At 31.9% G+C, this 23,788-nt stretch overlaps 1 protein-coding gene across 1 annotated transcript in view; it reads left to right on the top strand.

Annotated features, from left to right (window-relative positions):
• LOC149374869 (uncharacterized) overlaps positions 1 to 13,863 on the top strand; it is a 44,040-nt gene extending 30,177 nt beyond the window's left edge. Inside the window, exons 5-7 of the mRNA XM_089590675.1 lie at positions 7,510 to 7,822; positions 9,175 to 9,249; positions 12,971 to 13,863. Of these exons, the coding sequence (XP_089446801.1) occupies positions 7,510 to 7,822; positions 9,175 to 9,249; positions 12,971 to 13,863 (1,281 nt within the window). The remainder of the gene's footprint in view (positions 1 to 7,509; positions 7,823 to 9,174; positions 9,250 to 12,970) is intronic.
• The last annotated feature ends 9,925 nt before the right edge of the window (positions 13,864 to 23,788 follow it).

Below are 23,788 nucleotides of genomic sequence, written 5' to 3' on the forward strand. Positions count from 1 at the left end.
AACTGCATGAGTTAGTCAAAAAACTTGATTACGCCCATACATACATACATACACACACCTTTGACGCTGAGATCCGCGATCGCAATTTTTTTCTTACCAAAACTTTTTTATACAAAAACAATAAGTTTGAAGGTTACTTACACTTTTTGCTCCCGCAAAAATATAAGGCACTCCTGAGTATCAGTCGTGCCTAAAAAGTATTAATTCATAGTTATACTGTTTATTCTTTTTTTTTTTGTTTGTTATGAATTTAACTAAAATATTTGATGACTCGTGATAACGTGTAATTTGTTAGATAAAATAAGATTTGACAGTTTTAGGGGGCCACTGATTGAAATGTGCCAATAATTGAAGCACGCTGCCAGTATTAGATGCATATATTTATTACCTATTATTAAAAATATTTCGTTTTCTTCAATGAGAAATTTTACTCATACAATTATAAACAAGCTAAAGTATAGGTTAATCTCAATATGTTGCTAACTCTTTTATTTACAAAAGATGAAAAGATACAAAATGTTAAATCATACGAATAGCTTCTATAAAATTATAGCTGGGCCATCCCTCGAGTACAAAGCATATTATAGTCATGGGGCTGGGTAGAATCTCGTGTGAAACAGGGTGTTAGAGCACACAATAAGGTGATTCTTATGTAATTTTGGGTGTAGAATTCGAATCCAGCAGTCGTTTTTGGTTTTGCAGTCCGAGAAATTTGTTCGAAACGCAATTGTTTGAAGAAATAATCAAAACTGTTTTTGTACTTTGAAGAATTTTTTTTCTTGATAATTGGCCGATTTTAAGACGAAGAAGGCTCTTGTGAATTTTTCGAAAAATATATCCAACAAAAAATGTAAACTTTTTAAGCTTCAAAGTTTTTCCTTTTCAACCAACTTCAACTGTTAACAACTCTTGATCTAATCAATATTTTTACAATTTTCAAAAATATACTTCTTTTGTAAGTGTCCCTTACAGATTCCAACATAGTTTTTGTGATTGTTGTTTGTTTAAGACGTGGGCTTATGCAAAGTAAAAAACAGTTACGAAGGCTTACTGTAGGTGCAAAAGAACGTGCACCTGTAGTAAAAATACGTTAATACTTTAATATTTTTTGGTGTGGATTTAGAATCCACTGATAGATCTTGGGAAATATTAACACTGTTTTTTTTTTTAAAACTATAACTTAAACGAAAATTTCGGAAACTTCATTTTTTGTACCGAACAAATTTTTTTCTTGTACGCTGGTCTGTTTTAAGAAGAATACATAACTTTTTAATTTTTCAAAAATGCATTAAAAGAAAGTTAAGTCATATACTTTTAAATATTCGGAAGTTTTGCGGGAAATTGTCTTTTTGAATTAACTATAAATGTTAATGAGTATTAATCAAAACAATTTTTTTAATTTTTTTGAAAAAAACAGTTTTTCTACAAGTATTATTCTACTGGATATTACTTATTCCCAACATTTTTTTATCATACGCGATTATTTTCATCTCTTTTTTCACACAGATTCTCTGTAAGTGATATACCGTTTGTATCCAGTCTTCAGTGACATGAAGCCTTAACATACGCAAGCACTCTTGTAATGTACACACTACTATGCATACGAGTGGGGCTTTGCCCCCCTGAACACTCTACGCACCATCACACTTAAACATATTCATAAAACGATAATTATTTTTTGAGGCCAAAAATAAGAAATAATTGTAAATAACTATAAAACTAGACACAATAACGTAACTGGTATTGTAAAAAACTAAAAAAAATGTTTTTTTAACGTTCACAGAAACTCATCATTCTTGGTACGTTGTTAATGCAGTAAATGTAAAAAATTCAAAACGAGAATAACGAACTAACACAAATTCATAAAATGCATTTTTGAGCAGCTGTTATAAATTATTAGAGATTTTAATCACGGGACAAAAGATATTAAATTAAGCCAAAGGGCTTCAAATTTTTGTGTATTATAGAACTATAATAATGTAAAATGAGCCAATCGCGATTTAAATTAGATTTTTTTCAAGCAATCCCTCATCGTTGAGCCTTTTGCGGTGTTTATGCTGTGAGCCTATGTTAGAGGCCACACATAAGATTTGATTGCTTAAAAATAGTTGTAAAATATTTTTTCTGACAATTTTCACAATTTTTACCTTTAGACATTGACGTAAAAACGTTAAAACACCTCTACAACATTCAAATGCAACTATTTATAAATAATAGAATTAAATCTTATGTACAGCCTCCAATACAGATTCACCGTGGAAGCACCGCAATCAACGATGAGGGGTTGCTACAAAAAAAATCCAGTTAAAGTTATGAACAGCTCATTTCATACTATTATAGTACTATGTTATGCGAAAACTTAAAATATTTTTAGATAAAGAAATGTGCAGTAATGACTGTGAAAATGTTTTAAAAAAACCCTGTTTTTTTGAATTTTTTCAATTTTTCACTACAAAATTAATGGCTTAATAAAAAATAACAAAACATTTTTTTTTATTTGCCAATGATTAAAAAAAATTTTCTTCAATTAAAAAAAATGTAAATTTCTTATTTATTTTTAAAATATGTTTATAGCAATTGGTCGGTGACTTTGACGGCAAAGCACCTTTGATATTCAGATTCAGCACACGATAATTTGTGAGAAAAACTTTTGTACAGCCAGGCGATCTTGATCGGCTACGAAAAGTAACCTATGGCTCCCGGACTATTTTTTTTTAGTTTTACCAAGAAAGGTGTAATAAAACCAATTTTTTTCCTACAAAATTTTTTGATCATTAAAATTATTTGCATGAGTAAGAGAGGCAAGCCTCTTTCTAACCAGTGCTATCTTCCATGCTAATGAAATTTCACTAGAGTAAATACTGCATGGGCTTAGATTTTTTCGATAAAATATTATTTTAATATAAGACGTCCAATGACAGTTGGTTAATAATTAAAATAACGTCCAATGGTGGTACTGTCAAATTTTGTATATATTAAAAAACAAAACGACGTTTCGGCCGTTTGGACAATGTCCCGTTCCTCATTAGGTACAAAAATCTATGAGTAATAAAAAAAATTCTTTAGAATACAAATTCTGGTAAATGTAATAAACGCAAATTAAGTAAAGTATATAATATACCTCTGACTCTTACGAAGGGAATGTAAAATCATAATGTAGTCAGAGTTTCAAGTTTCTTTCAAATTTTTTGATTAAGAATATTCCGCTGGCGAAATCACACGTAAAAAATAGTTGAGTTAAAAAATAAATTAAAAGATATTATCATTTCACCTGGTTACATTAGTCTAGATGTTGTTAGTTTATTTACTAATACTAGTAAAGTCTTAATCATAAATGCAATAAAACATTTTTGAAAATTCTTGAATGGTAAAATCAATGTTTTTCTCAATGAATTTTTCACAGGTGTACCTTTAATTTTTAATTTAACTTTTTTCCATTTCAACAACAAATTTTATAAACAAGTTTTTGGCTCTTCAATGGGCAGTCCCTGTAGTCCAGTGCTGTGTGATCTTGTAATGCGTTTGCTTGAAATTTCATGCTTGGAGAAGTTATGTTTTGATGTTTCACTGTGTGTGTTGTATGTCGATGATATTCTCATACGTGTGCCTACTAAATACATTAACTATACTAAAAACATTTTTAATAGCTATTGTCCGGAATTACAATTCACTTTTAAGTCATGCAACAACGGCATTAGTTTCTTAGATTTAAAAATTATCATTCAACAAAATAACACAGTACTAACTAATTGGTACCAAAAACCCACACATTCAGGCCGATACTGGAATTTTCTCTCCCACCATCCAATACAACATAAAATAGATATCATTTACACATTAGTAGACTTTTCCATTAAATTAGCAGATTTAACACTCAATAGAACACTCAATAGAGATAGAACACTCAATTTCATAATTTAAAATTAATCAACAAATTTTTACTAGCTAACAACTATCCTCAAAAATTTATGGATGAATTTAAAAAAAAAAGAATAAATACCTTTAAAAAATGAACACGATTGACAATTGCTATAGAAACAATGATAATTATAAACTAGTCTTATCATTACCGTATATTCCCCACTTGCACGGTCCTATTAAATATTTTTGTAAGAAGCTTCGCATTGGTCTTGTATACAGTTTAAACAATAAATTGAATCCGATCTTTTCACTTGGAAAATATGTAACCGAGCCACTCGATAAAAATAGTGTCGTTTACCACATACCATGTGTGAATTGCAACTGCTGTTATGTCGGTTAAACATCGAGAGCAGTAAAATTAAGAATGGCAGAACATAAAAGAGACATAGAGAAAAAAAGGATACATCTGTACTATCACAACATAGCATTTAATTTACACACAACTTCAATTTTGATAAAATAAAAATTTTAGACACAGAACAAAATTATAAAAAGCACCTGTTTTCCGAAATGTTAAATATACATTATTTCAATAATAATATTAACAGACAACAAGATACAGACAAATTGAAAAATTGTTACAAGTCTCTCGTTAAGTCAATTAAGAAAGGAGGCTAACTTGATGTACATGATTTGAGGGCCCCTTTTATTTATGGTATTCGGAAAACATGATCTGTTTACGTGTGTCTCACGAGGAACTGCTCGCGATTCTTATTTGATTGTATTATGTGCGTATACTATGTCATTATTGTGTATGTGCAGGGTATAAAAGCAACGAAATTTGATACTCTGACTATACTACGATTGTACATCCCCTTTGTAAGAGTCAGAGATATATTATACACTTTACTTAATTTGCGTTTATTGTATTTACCAGAATTTGTATTGTAAAGAATTTTTCTTATTACTCATAGATTTTTGTACCTAATGAGGAACGGGACATTGTCCAAACGGCCGAAACGTCGTTTTGTTTTTTAATAAATACAAAATTTGACAGTTCCACCATTGGACGTTATTTTATAATTAAAACATTATTTTGTTCATGAAGATTTAGAAGTAAGAACTATAAGTTTCGTTGACTTGAAAATTTTACTTTCACATAGAAAAAGCTTTGCAGCCTACCAAATACGCAGATGACATGCTACAAATGTGTTTTCTAAGCTCAAGAATCAACGTAAATTTTATTAGCACAATTCATTCATCTCTCTCACTCTCTATATCTGTGCGTGTGTGTGTTTATACGTAATCAGTCACATTTCAGAACTCCAAATATCAATTGCCATATGCAAGGTGGTTAATTTTTTGTTCTAAGATATTTATGACAATGCAAAAGAAAATTTTGGCTCAACTTTTTTTTTTATTTTTAAAATTTTGTCAATTAATTGGAACTAACTTTTCCAAAAAATTAATTTTTTAGTGGTCTAGAACATTGAATATCTAAAAATTTGTAGATTACTATATTTTTCTAAAAAAATGTATTTGGATCGAAATAAAAGAATTTGTAAAATTGTATGGGTATTCGTGTTTGTAAATAGTCGGTGTAATATTTGTGTTGCAAATTTGTATGCATAATCGTTTTATGTCTGTCATTTTCGTATAGAGTTTGTTGGTGTACAATATTTCGTATACAAGTAAAATTTTTTCATCCAAAGTTTTTGATGCCGCATTTTCAGGATTGAGTCGCTACAATGTAATTTATTTTTTCTGTTATCAAATAAAATACATTAAAAAATGTTTTGATTAGTCTATATAATTTAATAATTGAAACAAAATAATATAAAGTTTTGACATTTTTAAATACTTATCAAATTGATTGAGAATTAAAAAAAAACGATTATGAGGAAATATTTATACACAAGAAAGCTTTGAGCCCATAAATTAGCAGCGATTATTTTTGTTCGCAAACTATGATTTTGTAAAAAAAATCTTGAACTACGGCTAATTAATCATTCTGATGAATGTATAGACTTCTCATGTACATTTATGGAAATGTCGATTTCTCCAGCCCTGAAATTTCACACGTAAGGGCACTGTCGAACGACTATTTCAACTCGACAAGGCAAACAACGGTCAAAAATCCAACGCTTTGCTGTTCTTGTCAATGGACCGGACGACCTTCCGTCACCGACAAAAAAATGTTCTAATGAAGTAGCTCTCGCTTTTCTTCGCTCGTACAAGCTTCACCTCTCATATTTTCCGAAGCCACCGGCTAAACGTACGATTTGTGCTATCTGCTACAAGTCCAGCTTCTACACGCGCGTAAACCCCTCCCCCCGACCCACATCAAAGCATGGGCTCGCCAAGCAGATAAAAAGAGCATGTTTCGTCACATTTCCTAGCTGGATTCCAATGTTTAGCGCAAGAGACGAGGTGATCAGACAGCTAATAAACGAACCTAAAGCGATTGCTGTGTAAGTATGGGTGTGTGCACGAACGTTAACTGGGTCGTTCGCCGTTCGCGCGATCGAGGGGGGAAACGTACGTGCAAGTCGTTTTCCCTGTTTATCGACCCCTCCTTGGACTCCACGAGCGTTTCATCCCTTCGTTCCTGCAGTATATAATATACATTGCCGGCTAAAAAAACACCCCAACTGTAAATCCATCTTAAAATGGTTGTTTATTATCTTTTTTTTTGTATGGGAAATCGATCTTTGTTCGACGATTGCGTGTAAAATCAATTTTACTCTTCAAGGACATATAATGATGATTGGTTCTCGAATAGTGTGTATGTTTTCATTATTCTAGATCTATTTTTTCAAAAACGCACAAAATTGATCCTCGTAGCAAGAGTAATTTCGTGAAAAATAGCTACGATCGAAATGCGTATTGACAATTAAAAGAAGATCGCTCGAGCGTAAATTGCGGCTGAATAAACTTAATATAAACAGACTCGGACTCAAAAGGATAGTCCACACGTTAAAAATTGACCAAGGTATACAAAAAAAAAAAAAAGGGTGAAAATTTTCCAGTCCAGGAATCGTATTGAACCGTCATTTGAAAACCAAACGTCACTGACAAAAGTTTCAAGCGCGAAATGCCCATGAGTAACGGGATGACAAACGTTTGGCCTCTTCTCGCCCACTCGGAATTTCCCCGAGACAAAACAAACTGGCCGTGTTTAGCGTACAATATACCTCAAAAGTGGGAGTGACGCGCGAAAAACAAGTTTCCCGGGGGAGTTGCCGCCAAACGAGCGAAGGCTCGGAGGCAAAGAACACGGGAACTAAATTACGCTTTGATTAAGCGCGCACATTAATTTCAAGTTGCGCCGGTTCGCTTGAGATCCCATTAGAACGCACAGCCCCGCGAAGCAATCGGCCGACAAGTGGGCACGCTCAAACGTATACCCTTACTTTGACGGGCTGTGAGCCAATCGATTTGCATTGGCGCTCCACTTTTATGGGTTCGTTGTCGAACCACCTCGCGAGTGGAATTGCTGGTACTCGAGATTTGCTTTGAGCTATACAACGCTTGGACAATCGATGGGAAGTCCAGAGAAGCAATCGGGTTGCCTTGAATTCACTTTTGTAAGCAAATTGATATATTGTATGAACGTTGTTAACCGAAGGACGATGCGCTTCATTTCAGTACGGCAAAGAGAACTTTGGCGTCTGGGATTTCAAGAAGGCAATCCTTAACACCCTCATCCAAGCGGTGAAGGCCATAGGTGGTGGTGGGCTGGCGCTTACGGGACAGATCATTAAGGGCGGAGGCTTCCTCGTGTCGACCAAGGGTCGAATCATCAGCAGTGCCGGCGAGGCCCTTACCGGCGTGGGCAAGAGCTTGGCAAACAGTGCCATCGTCCAGCCACCCCAGCACCCTCCGCAGCCGATATATCCGGTGTACGGTGCTCCTCATCCCGATGGATATACGTACGACGCGGTGGCACCACAACTTACCGGTGAGCTTTTATCTATATACGCATACCGTTGATTATCCCACGCTTTTTGTTCCCCTTTCTTTGTGTGCGCCCCCATGAAATCGCTACAGCGGCAAGCTCGACAATTCCGTGTATATATACGCCGTTGGTTTGTTATTCGGTTCTTCTACACTTGTGCCAAGACATTGGGGGAGATGGAGCGCGGGATCAGAACAATGGCAGTAGGTGATGAGAGTTTTATTGTTAACGGGACGGAAAAATATGAAATAGTAGACTGTTGTTGATGTATTGTTAGGCAGGAAAAAAAAATTATTGATTCGTGCTGCAGTATCCAGTGAAAATGAAATTGGGTTATGGGAGATGACTAACGAGTAATTCTAAAGCTCACCTTATTTTGCTTTGGTTTTTTTCATGGAGGTTCATCATCAAAAACGATGCACAAAAATGTTCATCCAATATAAACATACCAATGGATCCATATTTACCGTTTATAATGAAATAAACAAAAATAATAACGACTCTGAAGAAATTTTCTCACATACGTGTGGTTTTATTTCTTTTCAAATGACTTAAGCCACTTACTTCATTGCAACATCATTTTCTTTTTTTTTTCTTTTTTTTTTTTTACTCAAAGCAGTTATTGCACGGTTTGATCTTTCGAAATCAGGTCTAGCTATTTTCGTGCAAGACAGATATGAATATAAACATAAATCTAGAGATCTTTTATTTGCCAGTAAGTTGATTGAAAAAAAAAGCCAGAACAGGTTTTCATTAGAAAATTTCAGATCACCGACAAATATTGAGTATGTTGATAAGGCAAATTCTAATGGAATACGCTTGGAAAAAGTTTTTTTTTTTTTTTTAAAGAAAACACATAGCGTTTTCGAATCATTTTTTTAAAAACTGTGTTTTGCAATAATAGTTAGTTGAAAAGGCGAATACGTATAAATCAGTCTCTTATCTTTCATTTGTCATGGAAGAAAATGTACAACAGTATTATTTCTACCGATATGGTAATAGCAGTACTAGCAACGCTTGCATAACATCTCCATCAAAGTACCGTTAGCTAAATGTTTAGTATAGATTTTAATTACTTGCATTTTAATAACTTATTATAATTTCTTAGCGAGTAACCATAGAAAAATGAATGATTTTTATAAATATAAATTATCTTTATAAGAGCATGATGTAATTATACATAACAGATCATACAGTATTGCCACGAAATAAACAACTAAAAACAAAACTCATATTAGATATACCAATATAATTTTACAGAAGTTGGAATTTTTTGTGAAATAAATAAATAAATCATAGATTATTGTAATATGCAAGTATAAATATGTTTTTAATAATAAATATCTATTTCTTAGGCCATAATTTGCACTATGATGGACCACCTCCGAGCCCTGACGCATATCACTCGACATTCACATCTGCTTCTGATAGTAAGTACTTTTAGTCTGGTATAATTGCTTTCCTTCCAGATAACCCTATATATTTCCATTTCACGCAATAGAAAAAGAGAAGTTTTATAAAACCAATCATTTGCGTTATGTACACGTACTAGAATCATTAGTTGAAATGTCTCTTTCTCTTCCTTTTCCCATTCTTATTCCTCGTTTTGCTGAGAGGGCATGACTGCATGATAACAAATAATAATCAAAAGCTGCACGAAATCATAATAAAAAAATTGCGTAATTAGATGTCTAATTATTATAAGTAGTGAAAATAGTATTGATAAAAGGGATAATGAATAAACCACTAAATGAAGCGAATTCGCAGTGTAAAACGAAGTTTTAATACATTAACCATGTTTATGTGAGACAAGAGTCATCTACAACACGAATGTTGGAACTAATGCTTTTTAATGTTATTCTTGTAAAAAAATGTGTTTTATTTGTTATGTGATTGAATTACGTTAGATAAATCAAGAATGGTACTTTGCACTAATTGGTGAAATATCTGCATGAATCTAATGATTAAGCGCTATAAATTGACATGAAAAATGTTTTTTTTTTTAAATTTTTTTTTATTGATTAATAGAAATATCTAAGTTTTACAAACGAACATTGAATACTGATTAAAACTAATTGGATGTTAAGTGTTTTAAGGTTTTATTTAAAAATAACATGAGGAAGCTTACGAACAACTAGGAATTATTATAGAATTTAAGTGTTATAAATCAGGGTCAAATTGAGGCTAAGCAATTATTTTTTTATTCAATCATATAGTGTCAATGTCATACAGTAAATATTTCTTTTTTACTTTGGGGGCTATTTTTTAAATATGGTATAGGTGGAGCACCTTGTGCACATTCAACCTCGTTTTTGCCCTGGCTACTTGTGACACTAAATAAAAAAACTACTATTCTGTTATATTTCACCCAGATTTTAGATTGGCAGTCTTACAATCAAATAATACTTCAATAAAATGAATACATTAGTAATGAGAAGAGCTGTCACAACTATTTACAGTGCCGGCCTTAGCTACTCCGGCGCCCTCGGGCAATTTTTCGATGGCGCCCCATATATATATATATATATATATATGTGTGTGTGTGTTTGTGTGTGTGTGTGTGTGTAGTTTTCATTCACAAATATAACGAGTGGCGGTCTTTTTTTTGTTTAGTTGTTGTACACAAGTTCTTATAACCTTATCAGAAGATGATACATCAGATCACGATACCCGGCATGACGCAATCACTCTTGCAAAGCAGTTAAAAGACTATAATTTTATTGTTTCTTTGGTTGTTTGGTATGATGTCTTGTTTCAAATCAATGTTGTGAGTAAAATGCTTCAAGCTCAAGATATTGACATTTCCGAATGTACTAGACTTCTTAAAAACTGCTGTGATTTCTTGGAAAATTATAGACGGTGTGGTTTTTAAGCAAGCTATTATATCAGCTAAAGAATTAGCAGCGGAATTAGGAGTTGAGCCTATATTCGAACAAAATAAAAGAATCAGACGAGTTAAACGGGTTTTTGACGAAAAAGCAAACGATGAAATTATAATTGACCCAGAAAAAAAATTTGAAATAGATGTATTCAACCCCTTATTAGATGTCTCATTATCATCTTTGAAAGAAAGATTCAAACAATTGGAATATTTTTCGACCACATGGGGATTTTTATTTAATATTCAAATTTTACCAGAAAAAAAAAAAACTTCTCGAATTGTATTCTAATCTTGAGAAAGAGCTTACGATTGATAATAAATCAGATATTAAAGGAAATTTACTGTGTAATGAGCTGATTAGTTTGAGAGAATTCTTAATCAGAAATTCAAAAGATAAGATTACACCTAAAGTCGTATTGGATTTCATTAAAACTTACAATTTACAGGAGATTTATCAAAATGTTTGGATTGCAATGCGTATTCTTTTAACTATTCCCGTTACTGTGGCGTCTGGAGAGCGAAGTTTCTTAAAATTAAAGTTAATTGAAACTTTTTTGCGAACGACAATGACACAAGATAGGTTGTCAAGTCTTGGTACTTTATCCATTGAAAATGAGATAGCAGAAGATTTAGATTTGACAGAATTGATTAAAGACTTTGCAAGTAAAAAAGCTCGAAAAGTTCAATTTTAAGCGGATTAAGTAGTTAGAGCTTACTCAATCTTTTATAGAAGGAGTGTATTAGTGTCTGTAAATAATAAATACTATTTTTTCATTAAAATCTCACAATTCTACGCCTTTTTTGAAAAATCATATCATCCAAAGTTAAAATATTCATTATGCTTTATGGTCACAAAGTAACATATTTAAACGTGAGTATTACATAATTTTATTTTGTCTATATTTAGTACGAAATTCAGTACTCAATGCTTTAAGGTCAAAGTGCCTCTTCACACTCATATATTATAGATTCGTATTGCACCAGATAAAAACAATAAATATATTTCAAAATTTACTAGGGCATGACTCTTTTGGCGCCCCTCAGAGCTCGGCGCCCCCGGGCGCCGCCCGACCTCGCCCCCCCCCAAAGGCCGGCACTGTCTATTTACTTCGTAAACTTATTTTTCGTCATAATAAAATAATTTGTCATATATTACAGTTATGGTGAAAATTTTTTTGAAAGATGTTAATGAAATTTACTCTCGTAATTTTTTTTGCTTGATGCTACCACATTTAATTTCTTAATATTCTTTCTTTTCCTTTCATCTTCATCGACTGTAGACTGGTGTTTTGTATTTTTGTATACACTGATATTTGTAGACTTTGGAGACAAATTCGGCTTTGATCAGTATTGCTTTCAATTTATGTACAAGTGAAGATGTTCAGTTATTCGTTGGGTAAAAAAGACTTTTTAATAATTTTGATCCTATCTTCTTTAATTATATAATGGTATAAAATATAGTCACAAAAATCTTCAACTACTAGATCCCTTCGTATGATACTTATCAAATCATCCGTGATAAGATCTTCAATTCTCTGAGAAGCATTCAAGAAAGCTTACCATTTTGTCATCTTTTGTTTTGCAAACCTTGTTTAGTCCTAATTCTTGAATTTTATGCCACCAGCTATGGAGCACATAAAAATCTACATCCCTAAATGTTTGTGTTAGGCAAAATATTTCGAATAGCAATATCGATAGATACTTGAAAATCAGCGTAAACTGACTATGGCTTAAACAACAAAAATTATCATAAATCGGATAACCGAGTTTTCGTTACTAAAGGCCGATGTTTAATCCAGTGTACCAGAAAAATATAGTAACAAATTAATACGATTAGTGCGTACGCGTGTACAAATTCACAAATAACACATCCTTAATTCGCCACACGTATGCAAAAAAAAGATAATTAGTCAGCCTTTTAATAAGTCGATACACTTTTAATTTGATATTGTCTTTCAAGTGTTATGTGCAAGCAAAAATTAATTTATGAGCTTACATTCATCAAGTACCTTTTGCTTTACTAATGAGGAACAGTAGTGAGCTAATTCCACTAATGAATGTTCAAATAATAATGTTAGGATTACTAAGAACAATTACCTAGAACTAACAAAGCTGTAAAAAAAATAAAATAAAACATTGGAGCGTTTGCATGATACTTATCCTCAAATAAAAAAAAAATCTAAAATGACTCACTCGCACAAGGCAATAATAATAATCTTACGTGACTAACAACAGGTCTATAGACCAACTGACAGACGTTACGTTTACAGTTGACAATCTCCAACCGGGTCTATTGATCGCAAAGCCAATATCAGCGGACGTTTCAACATCAAGCCACTTTGGGGCGGATCTCCTTCAACCAGATCACATTGAAACCACTCCGATACAGTCACATCACGAACAAGCTGATGACACTCACACTGACGATCTTGAGCCCCGAAAGCCAGAACACAATGTAAAAAATGTTGTTGGGCACTTAACTGGGACGTTGAATATTTATCCTTCCAATAACTTCAAACAACCTGAGACTCAGTCCGTTGAAGAAGTAACGCCAGTACCTGGAAACAATCTTCAATTACAAGAGCACAACCAAGCCAACTACGAGCTGTATCCACCATTGGGAAATGACCCAGTGGATAATCTAAAAACAGTTCAACAGCCTCCAAACTACGAGCAGTTGGTTGCCTTTAAAAACCAAGTAGACAATTCTCAGAAATACGAATATCCACAGCTCAATTATCAAAGTACTTACGATCTACATTCATACAATGTGCCCACAAAGTATGGGACTCCCAACGTGAATCCTTTCAAATATTTGCCATCGAAAGCTAGTAGTGATAATTATCAGTCACCACCAGATGTCCAAATTGAAATTTCTAACCAAGACATTACTGGATTTGAAACCAAAGGATACTTCCCACGTCATCACCCTCGTCCAGGTCTACATGTCATCGCCATGCAAGGACCATTGAAAATTCCTATTTTAGGACCTAGCACCGCTGGACTGTACAAGAACGCTGCATTTCCACCCACACATAGTAATTCAATTCTAGGTATTGGCAAGTACCCGGGATACGGGCCCAGTTTCGATGTTCAACAATCGATCGAACATGAGCTTCGTAGGAGACGTGATGGTCCAAAAAACAAAATTCATAGGACATGAACTAATTTTTCTTCACTTGCAAGAGTGAAGATAAATAAATGACATGAGGTAACGCGAACGGTTGAGAGTGCTACTTAACATTATGTTCATAATAAATTTATGCAATTATACTTCTAAATGAGGACAAATAATCCAAGCAGGCATTGTTTATACGTTGATTACAAAGTGTAAAAGTAAGTTTTATTTGAGGTAATTTTGTCGGTTATTAAACTGGCGTTTAGATATGGATAAAATTTCATAAACTATTCGATTTTGACATAGAAATAAATTTTTCAAAATTTTGTGGATCTAAAGGGTAGCAGAGAAAAAAGTTAAGGACACTTTTGTTTTTATAGGTGAAACATAGGTGATTCTGAAAAATTACACATTTTCCTACAGTAAACGCAAATTAAACTTAAACTACCCTTCAGATCTGCAAAAAATGACAGAAATGTGAAGGTTATTTATATGGAATAAGTACTTGAATGCACTGATTAATTACTTATAACAGAAGAAAAGTAAAACAACAGACTGAAAAACGTGCTACATAATGACCCTTCTCCAATCACTTGAAATGTTTTCTTTACATATTAGAACTTATAATTTTTCATACTTATTTTAGAGATACAAGTAAACAAAACAAAAAAAGTTTAGAAATCTTTGATTTTCTAAAATTGGGCACCTACTTTTTTCTACTCAAAGTTTTATTTGTTTGTTTCTATTTTTTCTGGGTTAGAAAAATAAATAATTTTTTTACCCTTGAGATGTCAATCCTTCGAGCCATCAATTATATAACTATTTTTAAATAATAAAATTTTTTTGTTGGGTTCTAGTCGATTTTTGCACTTGGAAAACCACGTAAAACACTATAAAGTTTAAAAATTTTATTTTTCTCATATCTATTTTTTTTAACCAGCAAAAGATTAAGCATGAGTTAATGTACAGCATTTGGTAATACTAAACCGAGGGGTTCCAGTATTTTATATGGAATTGCAATAAAACGTTTATTATTTTTTATTAAGATTCCATGTCATGTAGATGAGCCCCTAATTTAGTGTTTTTGTTAATGTTTTTTTTGAAAACTTTTGTCTTAAAAATTTCAATGGTAGGGCATTCTACAGATTTTAACTTAAGAGCTTTAGATAGTTGAATTGTTATTATAACTATTCTTTCATGAAATTAGTTTAACTGTACAAGTTTACAAAGCTTGTAAAATCTGTAATATAATTATTACACTTTCTAAGTAAGATCCGAATTGCACATCAAAAATGTTTATTAGTTATGAAAGCAAAATTATTTCGTTAATAATACTTGTCTACACTACTTTGCAAGTGAATAATTATATGAGGTACGTAGATTATTGTGAGCAGCATATATATGACCCTCACCTATGCATTAAAATAAACGAATACCTCAAAAACAAGAGAGTTGTCAAATATTTATTATTATTATTATTATTGTTATTATTATTATTATCATGATTACTATTATCATTAGTATACTTATGAGTAATAAAAAAAAAATATTAAAGAAAAAAAAAATATTACAAAAAAGCTTAGAAGTAAGCAATTACTTGGTTTGTCTTACCAAATATACAATAAAAAAAATTTGTTTTCAGTGGTATACGCATACGCTTATTATCCACGGTATGGTCACTATCAAAAATCATGGCACCGAGGTTGAAGGCTACCATCTACATACGAGAAAATTATAAGAGTATTTTTGTTAAAATAAAATCAAAGATGTTGAGCACGTTTCATGGCATTTATCAAATTTTATTTAAGTATTTGTACCGTGTACATTATACAGTTTATTTAACAGTAAGACAAATTTTGTACAGAATCTTTTTAGACTAAAATTGAAAAAAAAACTTGGTTAATTTTTTGTAGTCTAAGCATAGCAAAATATCTAAGGTAAAAGGAAATTTGGAGAAATCGTTTTATATTGTTATATTGAGTCTAATAAATTTTTGTTTACTTTTTGCAATCCGTATTAATATAGTACTAAGCATGTTGTACATTCATATAATGTAAAATTGTTTTATTTGTTCAGAAGTAATTGTAAGATACAAGAATTTTAAGTTTGAATACTTTTCTTATATACAATTTTAAATATGTACACTCTATAGTCATACATAATCCTGTCATGTGATCAAATGACATGAGAAATAACTTTTAGCACTGAAAAATTAAAAAATTTTTTTGTATCCAAAATATAATTCCAAAAGTAGTAAAAAAATATCGATAGAATATACAACATATCAAAATTTTTATAAAATAGTAGTTATTATTACAAAAGAATACAATAATTTAAAAACATAATCTTAACCATGGAAGGTCTTAAAAGATTGATTATTCAATTATTTGTTGATAGGTGATAAATGCTTAATCAACTTCCTCCGTACATATAATTTTTAATTTATTATTAGGAATATTTGATTATTATTATAATTTAATTTAAAGTACTGTTAAATTTTTCCTCGCCATTATTCTGTGAAATACAGTACGTTTTTCTTATACTGTGTCAATGTTTGCTTATTACCTCTAATTTATATTCTTGTAAAATAATTGTGATAAGCTATTTTGTACATAACTATTTTAAAAACTACGATTATAAACTATTATAATAATTGCCCCAACTGCAATTTTTCAAGTATGATGGATTTAAAACTTTTTATCTGATTTTTTATATCTGAAAAATAATTATCGTCACCTTCATTCATATACTTATTTGTAAAATCCAACTTAGTGTAATACATCCACAAAATATACATACGTGAATTGTAATAAGTATATAGTGTCACTAAACAATAGAACGTCATTATTTTTTAAACATCAGGTATTGTATATTTATTTGATTTGAAAATATAAAAATTTTTTAGTAAAATTTCAAATGACTTTACTCTTTGCTATTATATTTATCGTACTCCTTTTGAATTAAGTTTAGAGCTTCGCAGGCGAAGAATTAACTTAAATTAGCAACGAAAGTAAAAAAAAACTAATAGGTGAACTTTAATAACGTAGAGACATTCTATTGCTTCTTTTTCGCGTCCTAATAGAAGGAGCATTGTTTAAGTCAAAATAGTAATTTTCGTACCGTCGATATAGTTGGTGTATGTTTACGCTTGAGTTACGAAAGACGTTTTTTTTAGCAAGGTCACAAACTACTTTACTGCTTTACTACTTTGGGTCCCGAGGTAAAAAAATGGTTGTTTTCGTCGGATAAGTGCCATCGACCCGAGGGACGTTATGTAGCCACGAATCGATGGCGCTAATGTGGCGAATCCTAATTTTCCTACCGAGAGCACAGTAGCCTCTTAAAAACGCCCAAAGTAGGAAATAATAGTTTTCGTACCTGGTGGTGCATGCTTCCATGGGCTTGCCCTGGTTGGATGCGCACCAGGTTGAACTCTCTTTTTCCTATTGAGGGCACACTAAACGTCCAAATGTTAAAAAAAAACGTTTATAGAAAAAAAAGTAGTTTTCGTCAAAAAAGTGCCATCGCTATCGGTGAAGGACAGCTGCGGTTACATAGCATTTTTGTGTCGAACATTATTTTTCCTACCGAGGATTTAGTAAGTGTCCAAATGTCACGAAAAACGCCCCGAGAAAAGAAAATAACTTTTTTTTATTTCGAGCGTTATTTGTTTTAATTTTGGACGTTTACTGCACGGTTAATGTAAAAAAAAAAAGAGTTCTTAACAGTAGCCTTATTCAAGTAAATAATTCATTACAAAAAAAAATATCTCGTTAAAGAAACTTTGATCATCTGTCACTGCGCATGCGCGTATAGAGATCGTTAAAATAACATATTGGGAATGCTGGTTCAGTGTCTCCAGTAATAAACCAGTTAGTTGGTGATCACATGATTTTGCTAAAAAGTTCAGATGTTTGCCATCTGAAAAATATTCCAGTACACTGGTCACGTGATCTCTGGCCAACCGGGCAGAGTTACTAGAGGCACCAAACGAAAATACTTATGGTTAAGGAGGTTTGGGAGTAAAACGCAGGGATTGCAATAATGTTGAGTTTTCAAGGTTGTCTAGAATACGAAGAACTTTTACTAATTTTTTTTAAATATTTGTTATAAGTTATTTTTAAAAGAATTATACAAATAAAAATTAGGGGTGAGAACCGACGTCTTTATGAAACACTGCTTGACGATGGTCACAGTTGTGTTTGCACATACAAACAACAAACATCGGTTGTTTTTCTTTCTTATTCGATTTAATTAATAATATATGGCCATGTTGCACGTATATCAGTAATATTTCAATTTCATGATGATTTTGTCGATGACGACAATTTGTTCTATTGCACGATTTTATTTTTCACGCTATCAAGTCGTTTCTTGAAATGTTTTTTCGAAATTAAAAACTAAAAAACAATTAAACCAAAATTAAGTTAACGATAACATAAAACTATTAATCTCACGTCTACGTTCAGGCTTGCCCATCAAGCTATATGCTCGTAATGATAAGTGGAAAAATGTAATTGCCTTGCTTATTAGTTGCTAAGTGATGTATAGCTTATTGGTAGATACAATAAATTCTTAAGGTCGTAGAAGATAAAGATTTTTTGTTTTTTTGTTGCCTTAACATGGCATAACTATATTTCTGTCCGAAATACAAAACAACAGTATAACAGAATTTTTCGTTATTCTGCAAAATTGTTAGTATGGTTCCATTTTCGAAAAACTTCTTATGGTCTTAATAAATGCTTTATTTTTTCTTGAAATTAAGAATTTAAAGTGATTTTCTAGCCTTTTAATTGCGAATTCGATAAAAGTAAAGTTCTTAAAAAATTCAATCATAGAACATTCGAAAGTACCTACACCTATCAAAAAAATAATGATAAAGAAGAAATATTGTTAAAACTTTCTATTACTGTTGAAAAAATTTTCAAATACGTATTTAATTTCCTCTATAAGCTGTACTGTACGTCTTATACAAACCCCTCATCGACACAACTACAATACAATGTACGCAATAAAAAAGAGAAATTTTCACAATACATTCTGTAAAACGTCCACTTTAACATACTCGGAGTTACAATGTACGGCGAAATCATTTAGGGACTGAAGATATTTGCATAAAATAAATCCATCGTCATGAAAAAAATAGCTTTTCGGAGATGAGCGAAAATGTTTCTCTTGTCTCGTTTCAGCTCTTCGTCAAAACGTATGAAATAGGTCCCCAGTACGGGATAAATCCACCAGTTCGAAAGGAAATGCTGCTCCTAGAGCGGACGGTTAATATTTACACTAGCAAAACTAAGGTCCCATATATCATTCAAGTATGTACAGGCGGTATATCAATAAAAATGTTAAAATGTAAAAAAAACGAGCCAAGTTGGTGTACATAAATAATTAAAATTAAACCGACTCTTGCAGTAGTTCTCGTAGTAGGTACCTACACGCTTTCCTTACTTCATGACAGGCTGCTCGGCATGAAAGGTAAGTCAAGGGTCCCTCGGGCAGGGTCCAGTGGAAAAGGTGGAACAGGTAACAATTATACGCCTGGCCAATGGGTCGGCCACGATAGAGGAACGACCAGCAGAGGAACTCACGCTTGTTTCATCTTGAGAGTACCTGTCGGTCCAGTGAGGCGAGTATCATCGGAAAATCATAAAAAACACGCGCTTGGTACTTTAGGAAGACGTTTTTACCTGTAAATACAGAAAACAAAAAATATCACGAACAAACCAAAGCAGCGCTTTTAAGTATGCTGGCTGTCACGTAGGCTAGCTGTAGCTTTGACGCACTAGCTTTTAGATATCATGTAAATTATCGTATTATTTTCTTCAGTGGTTTTAAGAAAGTTTAAGAAAAAGAAACAGTAAATAAATGAATGAGAGAGAAATTTAGAAAAACGATAGAAGAAAAAGCTGGTAGTATTCATTTTTTCAGGAGAGGCATGAAAAATTGCCGAAGCACAAAATACAGCGATGCCGTGATAAAGCTGCGTGCTCACATTTTTTTTTGTAATCGCACTCCCCCACCGCAGTGATAATAGGCCGAGGTAGAGTAGGGGACAATGAAACAGGCTTCTTCAAACTTTTTAATTTCGAGAAACTTATGCTTGGCGCAACTAGCTAGTCAGTTAGTAGTCAGATGTACAGCTCGATAGAAGTTCAAGAAAGTGAGTCGTTTTTAGCCGTCTGCTCTACAGTCCATAAGATATTCGATAAGGTGAGTCATTATCGTAAACAGTAAAATTTTTTTTTGTTAAATTACAACATTTGTTATTAGAAATACATGCGACCCATATTAAATGTAGTTAATTTATAAAAAAATCATATATATTATAATATGCTTTGTTAATTTACTACCTGATTTGTAATACCAAAGAAAAAGGTGTTCAAATGTTATTTCTACAAATAGAATTGTAACCCTACAATATCACTTGTAAATTTACAAGGTGGATTGTAATTTTGCGTACTAAGCAATATAGTGTCAGGTATTATATTTATACAACATCAGTAGTAAAAGTAAGATGCAGATAGTAAGATTAAAAATTGTAGAGGATACATTTTACAAGCGCCGTAGTAGCTGTTCTAACTTATTTGAATATTTATACAGAGATACATTTCGGTTGATATTTTTTGGACTAGGTTGTACCTAATTTTGTAAGCGATATCTACGTTTTCACTTTTTATTATTACAAAATAGATATTTTTAACGATAACACTATATCATTTAGACATTAAATGAATAGTGAGCAATAGTATATAAATTGATTGAATCTACATCTATTATTTTATCCCCAATAATTAAGTAACTCAAGAAAATATACGTATATATACATTAAAAATTTTTTTATCCATATTTTTGACTTAGTTTATGCTAATCGTTGTTGATTTTTTATATTATAATAGTTTTAAAAAATACACAAAAAAGTAGAAACAATTTAGAACTAAAACAAATGCGTTTTTACGATTCGTACTCTGCCTTGCATTCTTAACTTTTGTCTTGCTTCTTACATCACCAGTTTAAGTCTTTTTAAATATTAATAAGGGCATCGACTCTAGTGTAAGGTTATTTGTTTTTCCCTTGTAAGCATATTTCAGAACAATCCTTAATTACCTCAACTGTAAAAACAGTAAAAAGTATGCTGCTGTGTCTGAAAGGATGCAATCAAACACAAAATAAGCAGCAAGAAGTAATCCTAAAATATCTATTATATTGATTAATTTATTATTTAGTATATTTTTACCCGCAACCAGTAAAACTCTGTAGATTTTGAGATTTTTAAGCATGTTCAGAAATCCACTTCTTCGAAATTATCGACTAAAATAAAACAATAAAATTATTGGTGTTTATCTTCCACAGATCTTATGATGACTTACCTTTGGTCGTTACAAACATTTTTTTTTAAATTATCTGTGATAGCTAAGTGTAGGTAGTTATGTTTAATCATAAAGTTTTGTGGATCAGCTCCTTTCAAAAAATAAAATGTCGCTGTATACTTTAATATGTACAATTGATTAAAATAAATTAGGTATTTATGACAAAAAGAAAGTATTTAAATTTGTTACTTGTGAAATAGTTCGAAAAGTTGAAGTATCAAGTGAATTTGGATAGCTTTTGTGGTTCAAATAACAGAGTTTTAAATTTTTGAATGTTTTTGAATTTTAATTGACCACATCAAGATTTGTATACGTTCATAAAAGACAGCTCTTAAGCAAATTTAATTTTTCTTGTTCCGTTAAAGAATTTATGTTATTATCAAAAAGAATTAGCTCAATTCATTTAAATTATCTGTTGGATTTTCTTTGAAATGAATGATTATTACTCGTATGCACACAATACACTCCATTTGTTCGGATTCCGTATAGTTGCGTCAATGGGTATGAATTGTTTTTTCCCTTCATGTTATAGTAGTTCTGGATATTTTACTAGTAATCTAGTTTAGAAGTCCAGGATTGATTTTCCAGTTAAAATTTAAAAGTGGGTGTATATGAAGTACTTATGTAACAGGCATGGCCACGTCGACACAAATTCGTCCACGAGATAGGTTTTACTAATATTATTAAAGAATCGTTGAAGTGGATAAGATTTGGTGAAGGGTGATAAATATAAATTAAAAGCAACTGTATCTGTATAGTCTAAGTGGAGTATTAATCTTAAGTGGTTTTAGACGATGTTCTTTAGTGATTGTTTGCTCTTTGCTGTTAGAGTATAAAGTCAGCTGAAACTTTGGACAACTGCCTTTTAAAGAATTCAGTTTCTTTTGCTTGCAAACATGGAATGTACTTGGTGTTAAGACGTTTGCCAAAGCATTTTGTTGCTGCAGTTTATTCATGTTTATATTTGGTATTTTTAATTTCTGTAACATGACTTTGGTTCCGTTGCTAATTCGTTTCACGTTTTTCTAACGATTTTTGAATACATGAGGATACAAATTTTCAAGTTGATACGCGATTTTTTTGAAATCGATCTCTTTGGCGTGTTTATTGATCACTCACATTACCACGGCTGTTGTATTCACAACTTCCTTACACGATAATTTTCTTAAATCGACATTTTGCAAATTTTTTTTTTTTTATATAATATTTAGCGGAGTGGATTTAAGTAAATGTCACGGGACACGGAAATTTTTAATAGAAGACGCTGTAATCAAAACTAGCGGTGGGGATGGGGTTCGCTGTGTTTTATTATTGTGATTAGAAATAGAAGACTCTGCGGTGATGATTATTTAATTCTCTGATGGTAAAAATACTGTAGTGCATTTCTCGTTATCTTTTGAAAATATCAATGCCTCCTTTTTTAACTCAACCAATTTTGCTGTCATTAACCGGCTTTCCATTGCTTTCTAAAATAATAGTTGTTCAGTTGATTTTTAATTTAATATTTGCTTTTGTGATCAGACAATGCAGAGGATCATGTTAATCAACTTTTTTTACAAAAAATTTATTATTTTAACAATCCAACATCACTTTGAATATTGTCTGAAAAAAAAATTAATAGTGGATTAAATTAGAGGGAACATATCGACGTCCCAGGCGATGACTGTGCCCTTTTTTCTAGTCCGGACGAAGACTATGCCCATTTTTTTTAAGTCTGGGCGAAGACTATGCCCTTTTCTCAAGCCCAGACGAAAACTATGCCCTTTTTTGGTCCCCGACGAAGACTATGCCCGTTTTTTTCGCGCCCGGACGAAGACTATGCCCTTTTTTCTAGTCTGGACGAAAACTATGCCATTTTTTTTGAGTTTGGGCTAAAAATATGTCTTTTTCTCGCGTTTAGACAAAAACTAAATTAAAAAACACCCCAATATTATCTACTCACTCACCCCTCTACTAGCTACTAGTACGCTGCAAAAAGCTCACGAATACGAACCGTCTGAAAACGATTTAACATTCTCAGTTTTCTCGATACTTATGTATGTATTTATATCGATATAAGTTTTATCTTTACATCGAGATTCACATTTATGTAAATCTACCGACGCCTTTGTAAAAAAACAACATGTAATCATTATTCTTAGCAGGTCTAACGGCTCAAGTATTTGGAGTTTTGTTAAATGTTAAAACAGGGGTTTTTGAGCTTTTTTAAAGAGATTCCGTAAATTGTATATAACAATAACTGTAATTAATTTAAACTTGCTATTTTATTCATGTGTTAAAAAATACTTTTTAACTCAAATATGGATGTCTTACAAACATTAATTAATAAAAAAAAGTTTACTTTTTTCTCAATTTTCTTACGAATATTATATTTTATTATATCACGAATTTTACAAATTTTATTAATTTTTTAACTTCAAGTTACAATAGTTACATTACTTATTATAGTCAACAAAAATGTAGAAAAAAAATTAAATTCGAAAATAAAACCTATAAGAGTCTTTCATATTCATTTGTTGCAAATTACCATGCTTATAAAAACATTCCTGAGTTTGTATTATTATTTCATAATGGTGTATTATTATTCACAATTATTTATA

This window comes from Copidosoma floridanum, unplaced genomic scaffold, assembly GCF_036245765.1.
Source record: "Copidosoma floridanum isolate Cflo_tuat_1 unplaced genomic scaffold, Cflo_Japanese_pri ptg000013l, whole genome shotgun sequence".
Taxonomy (NCBI): domain Eukaryota; kingdom Metazoa; phylum Arthropoda; class Insecta; order Hymenoptera; family Encyrtidae; genus Copidosoma; species Copidosoma floridanum.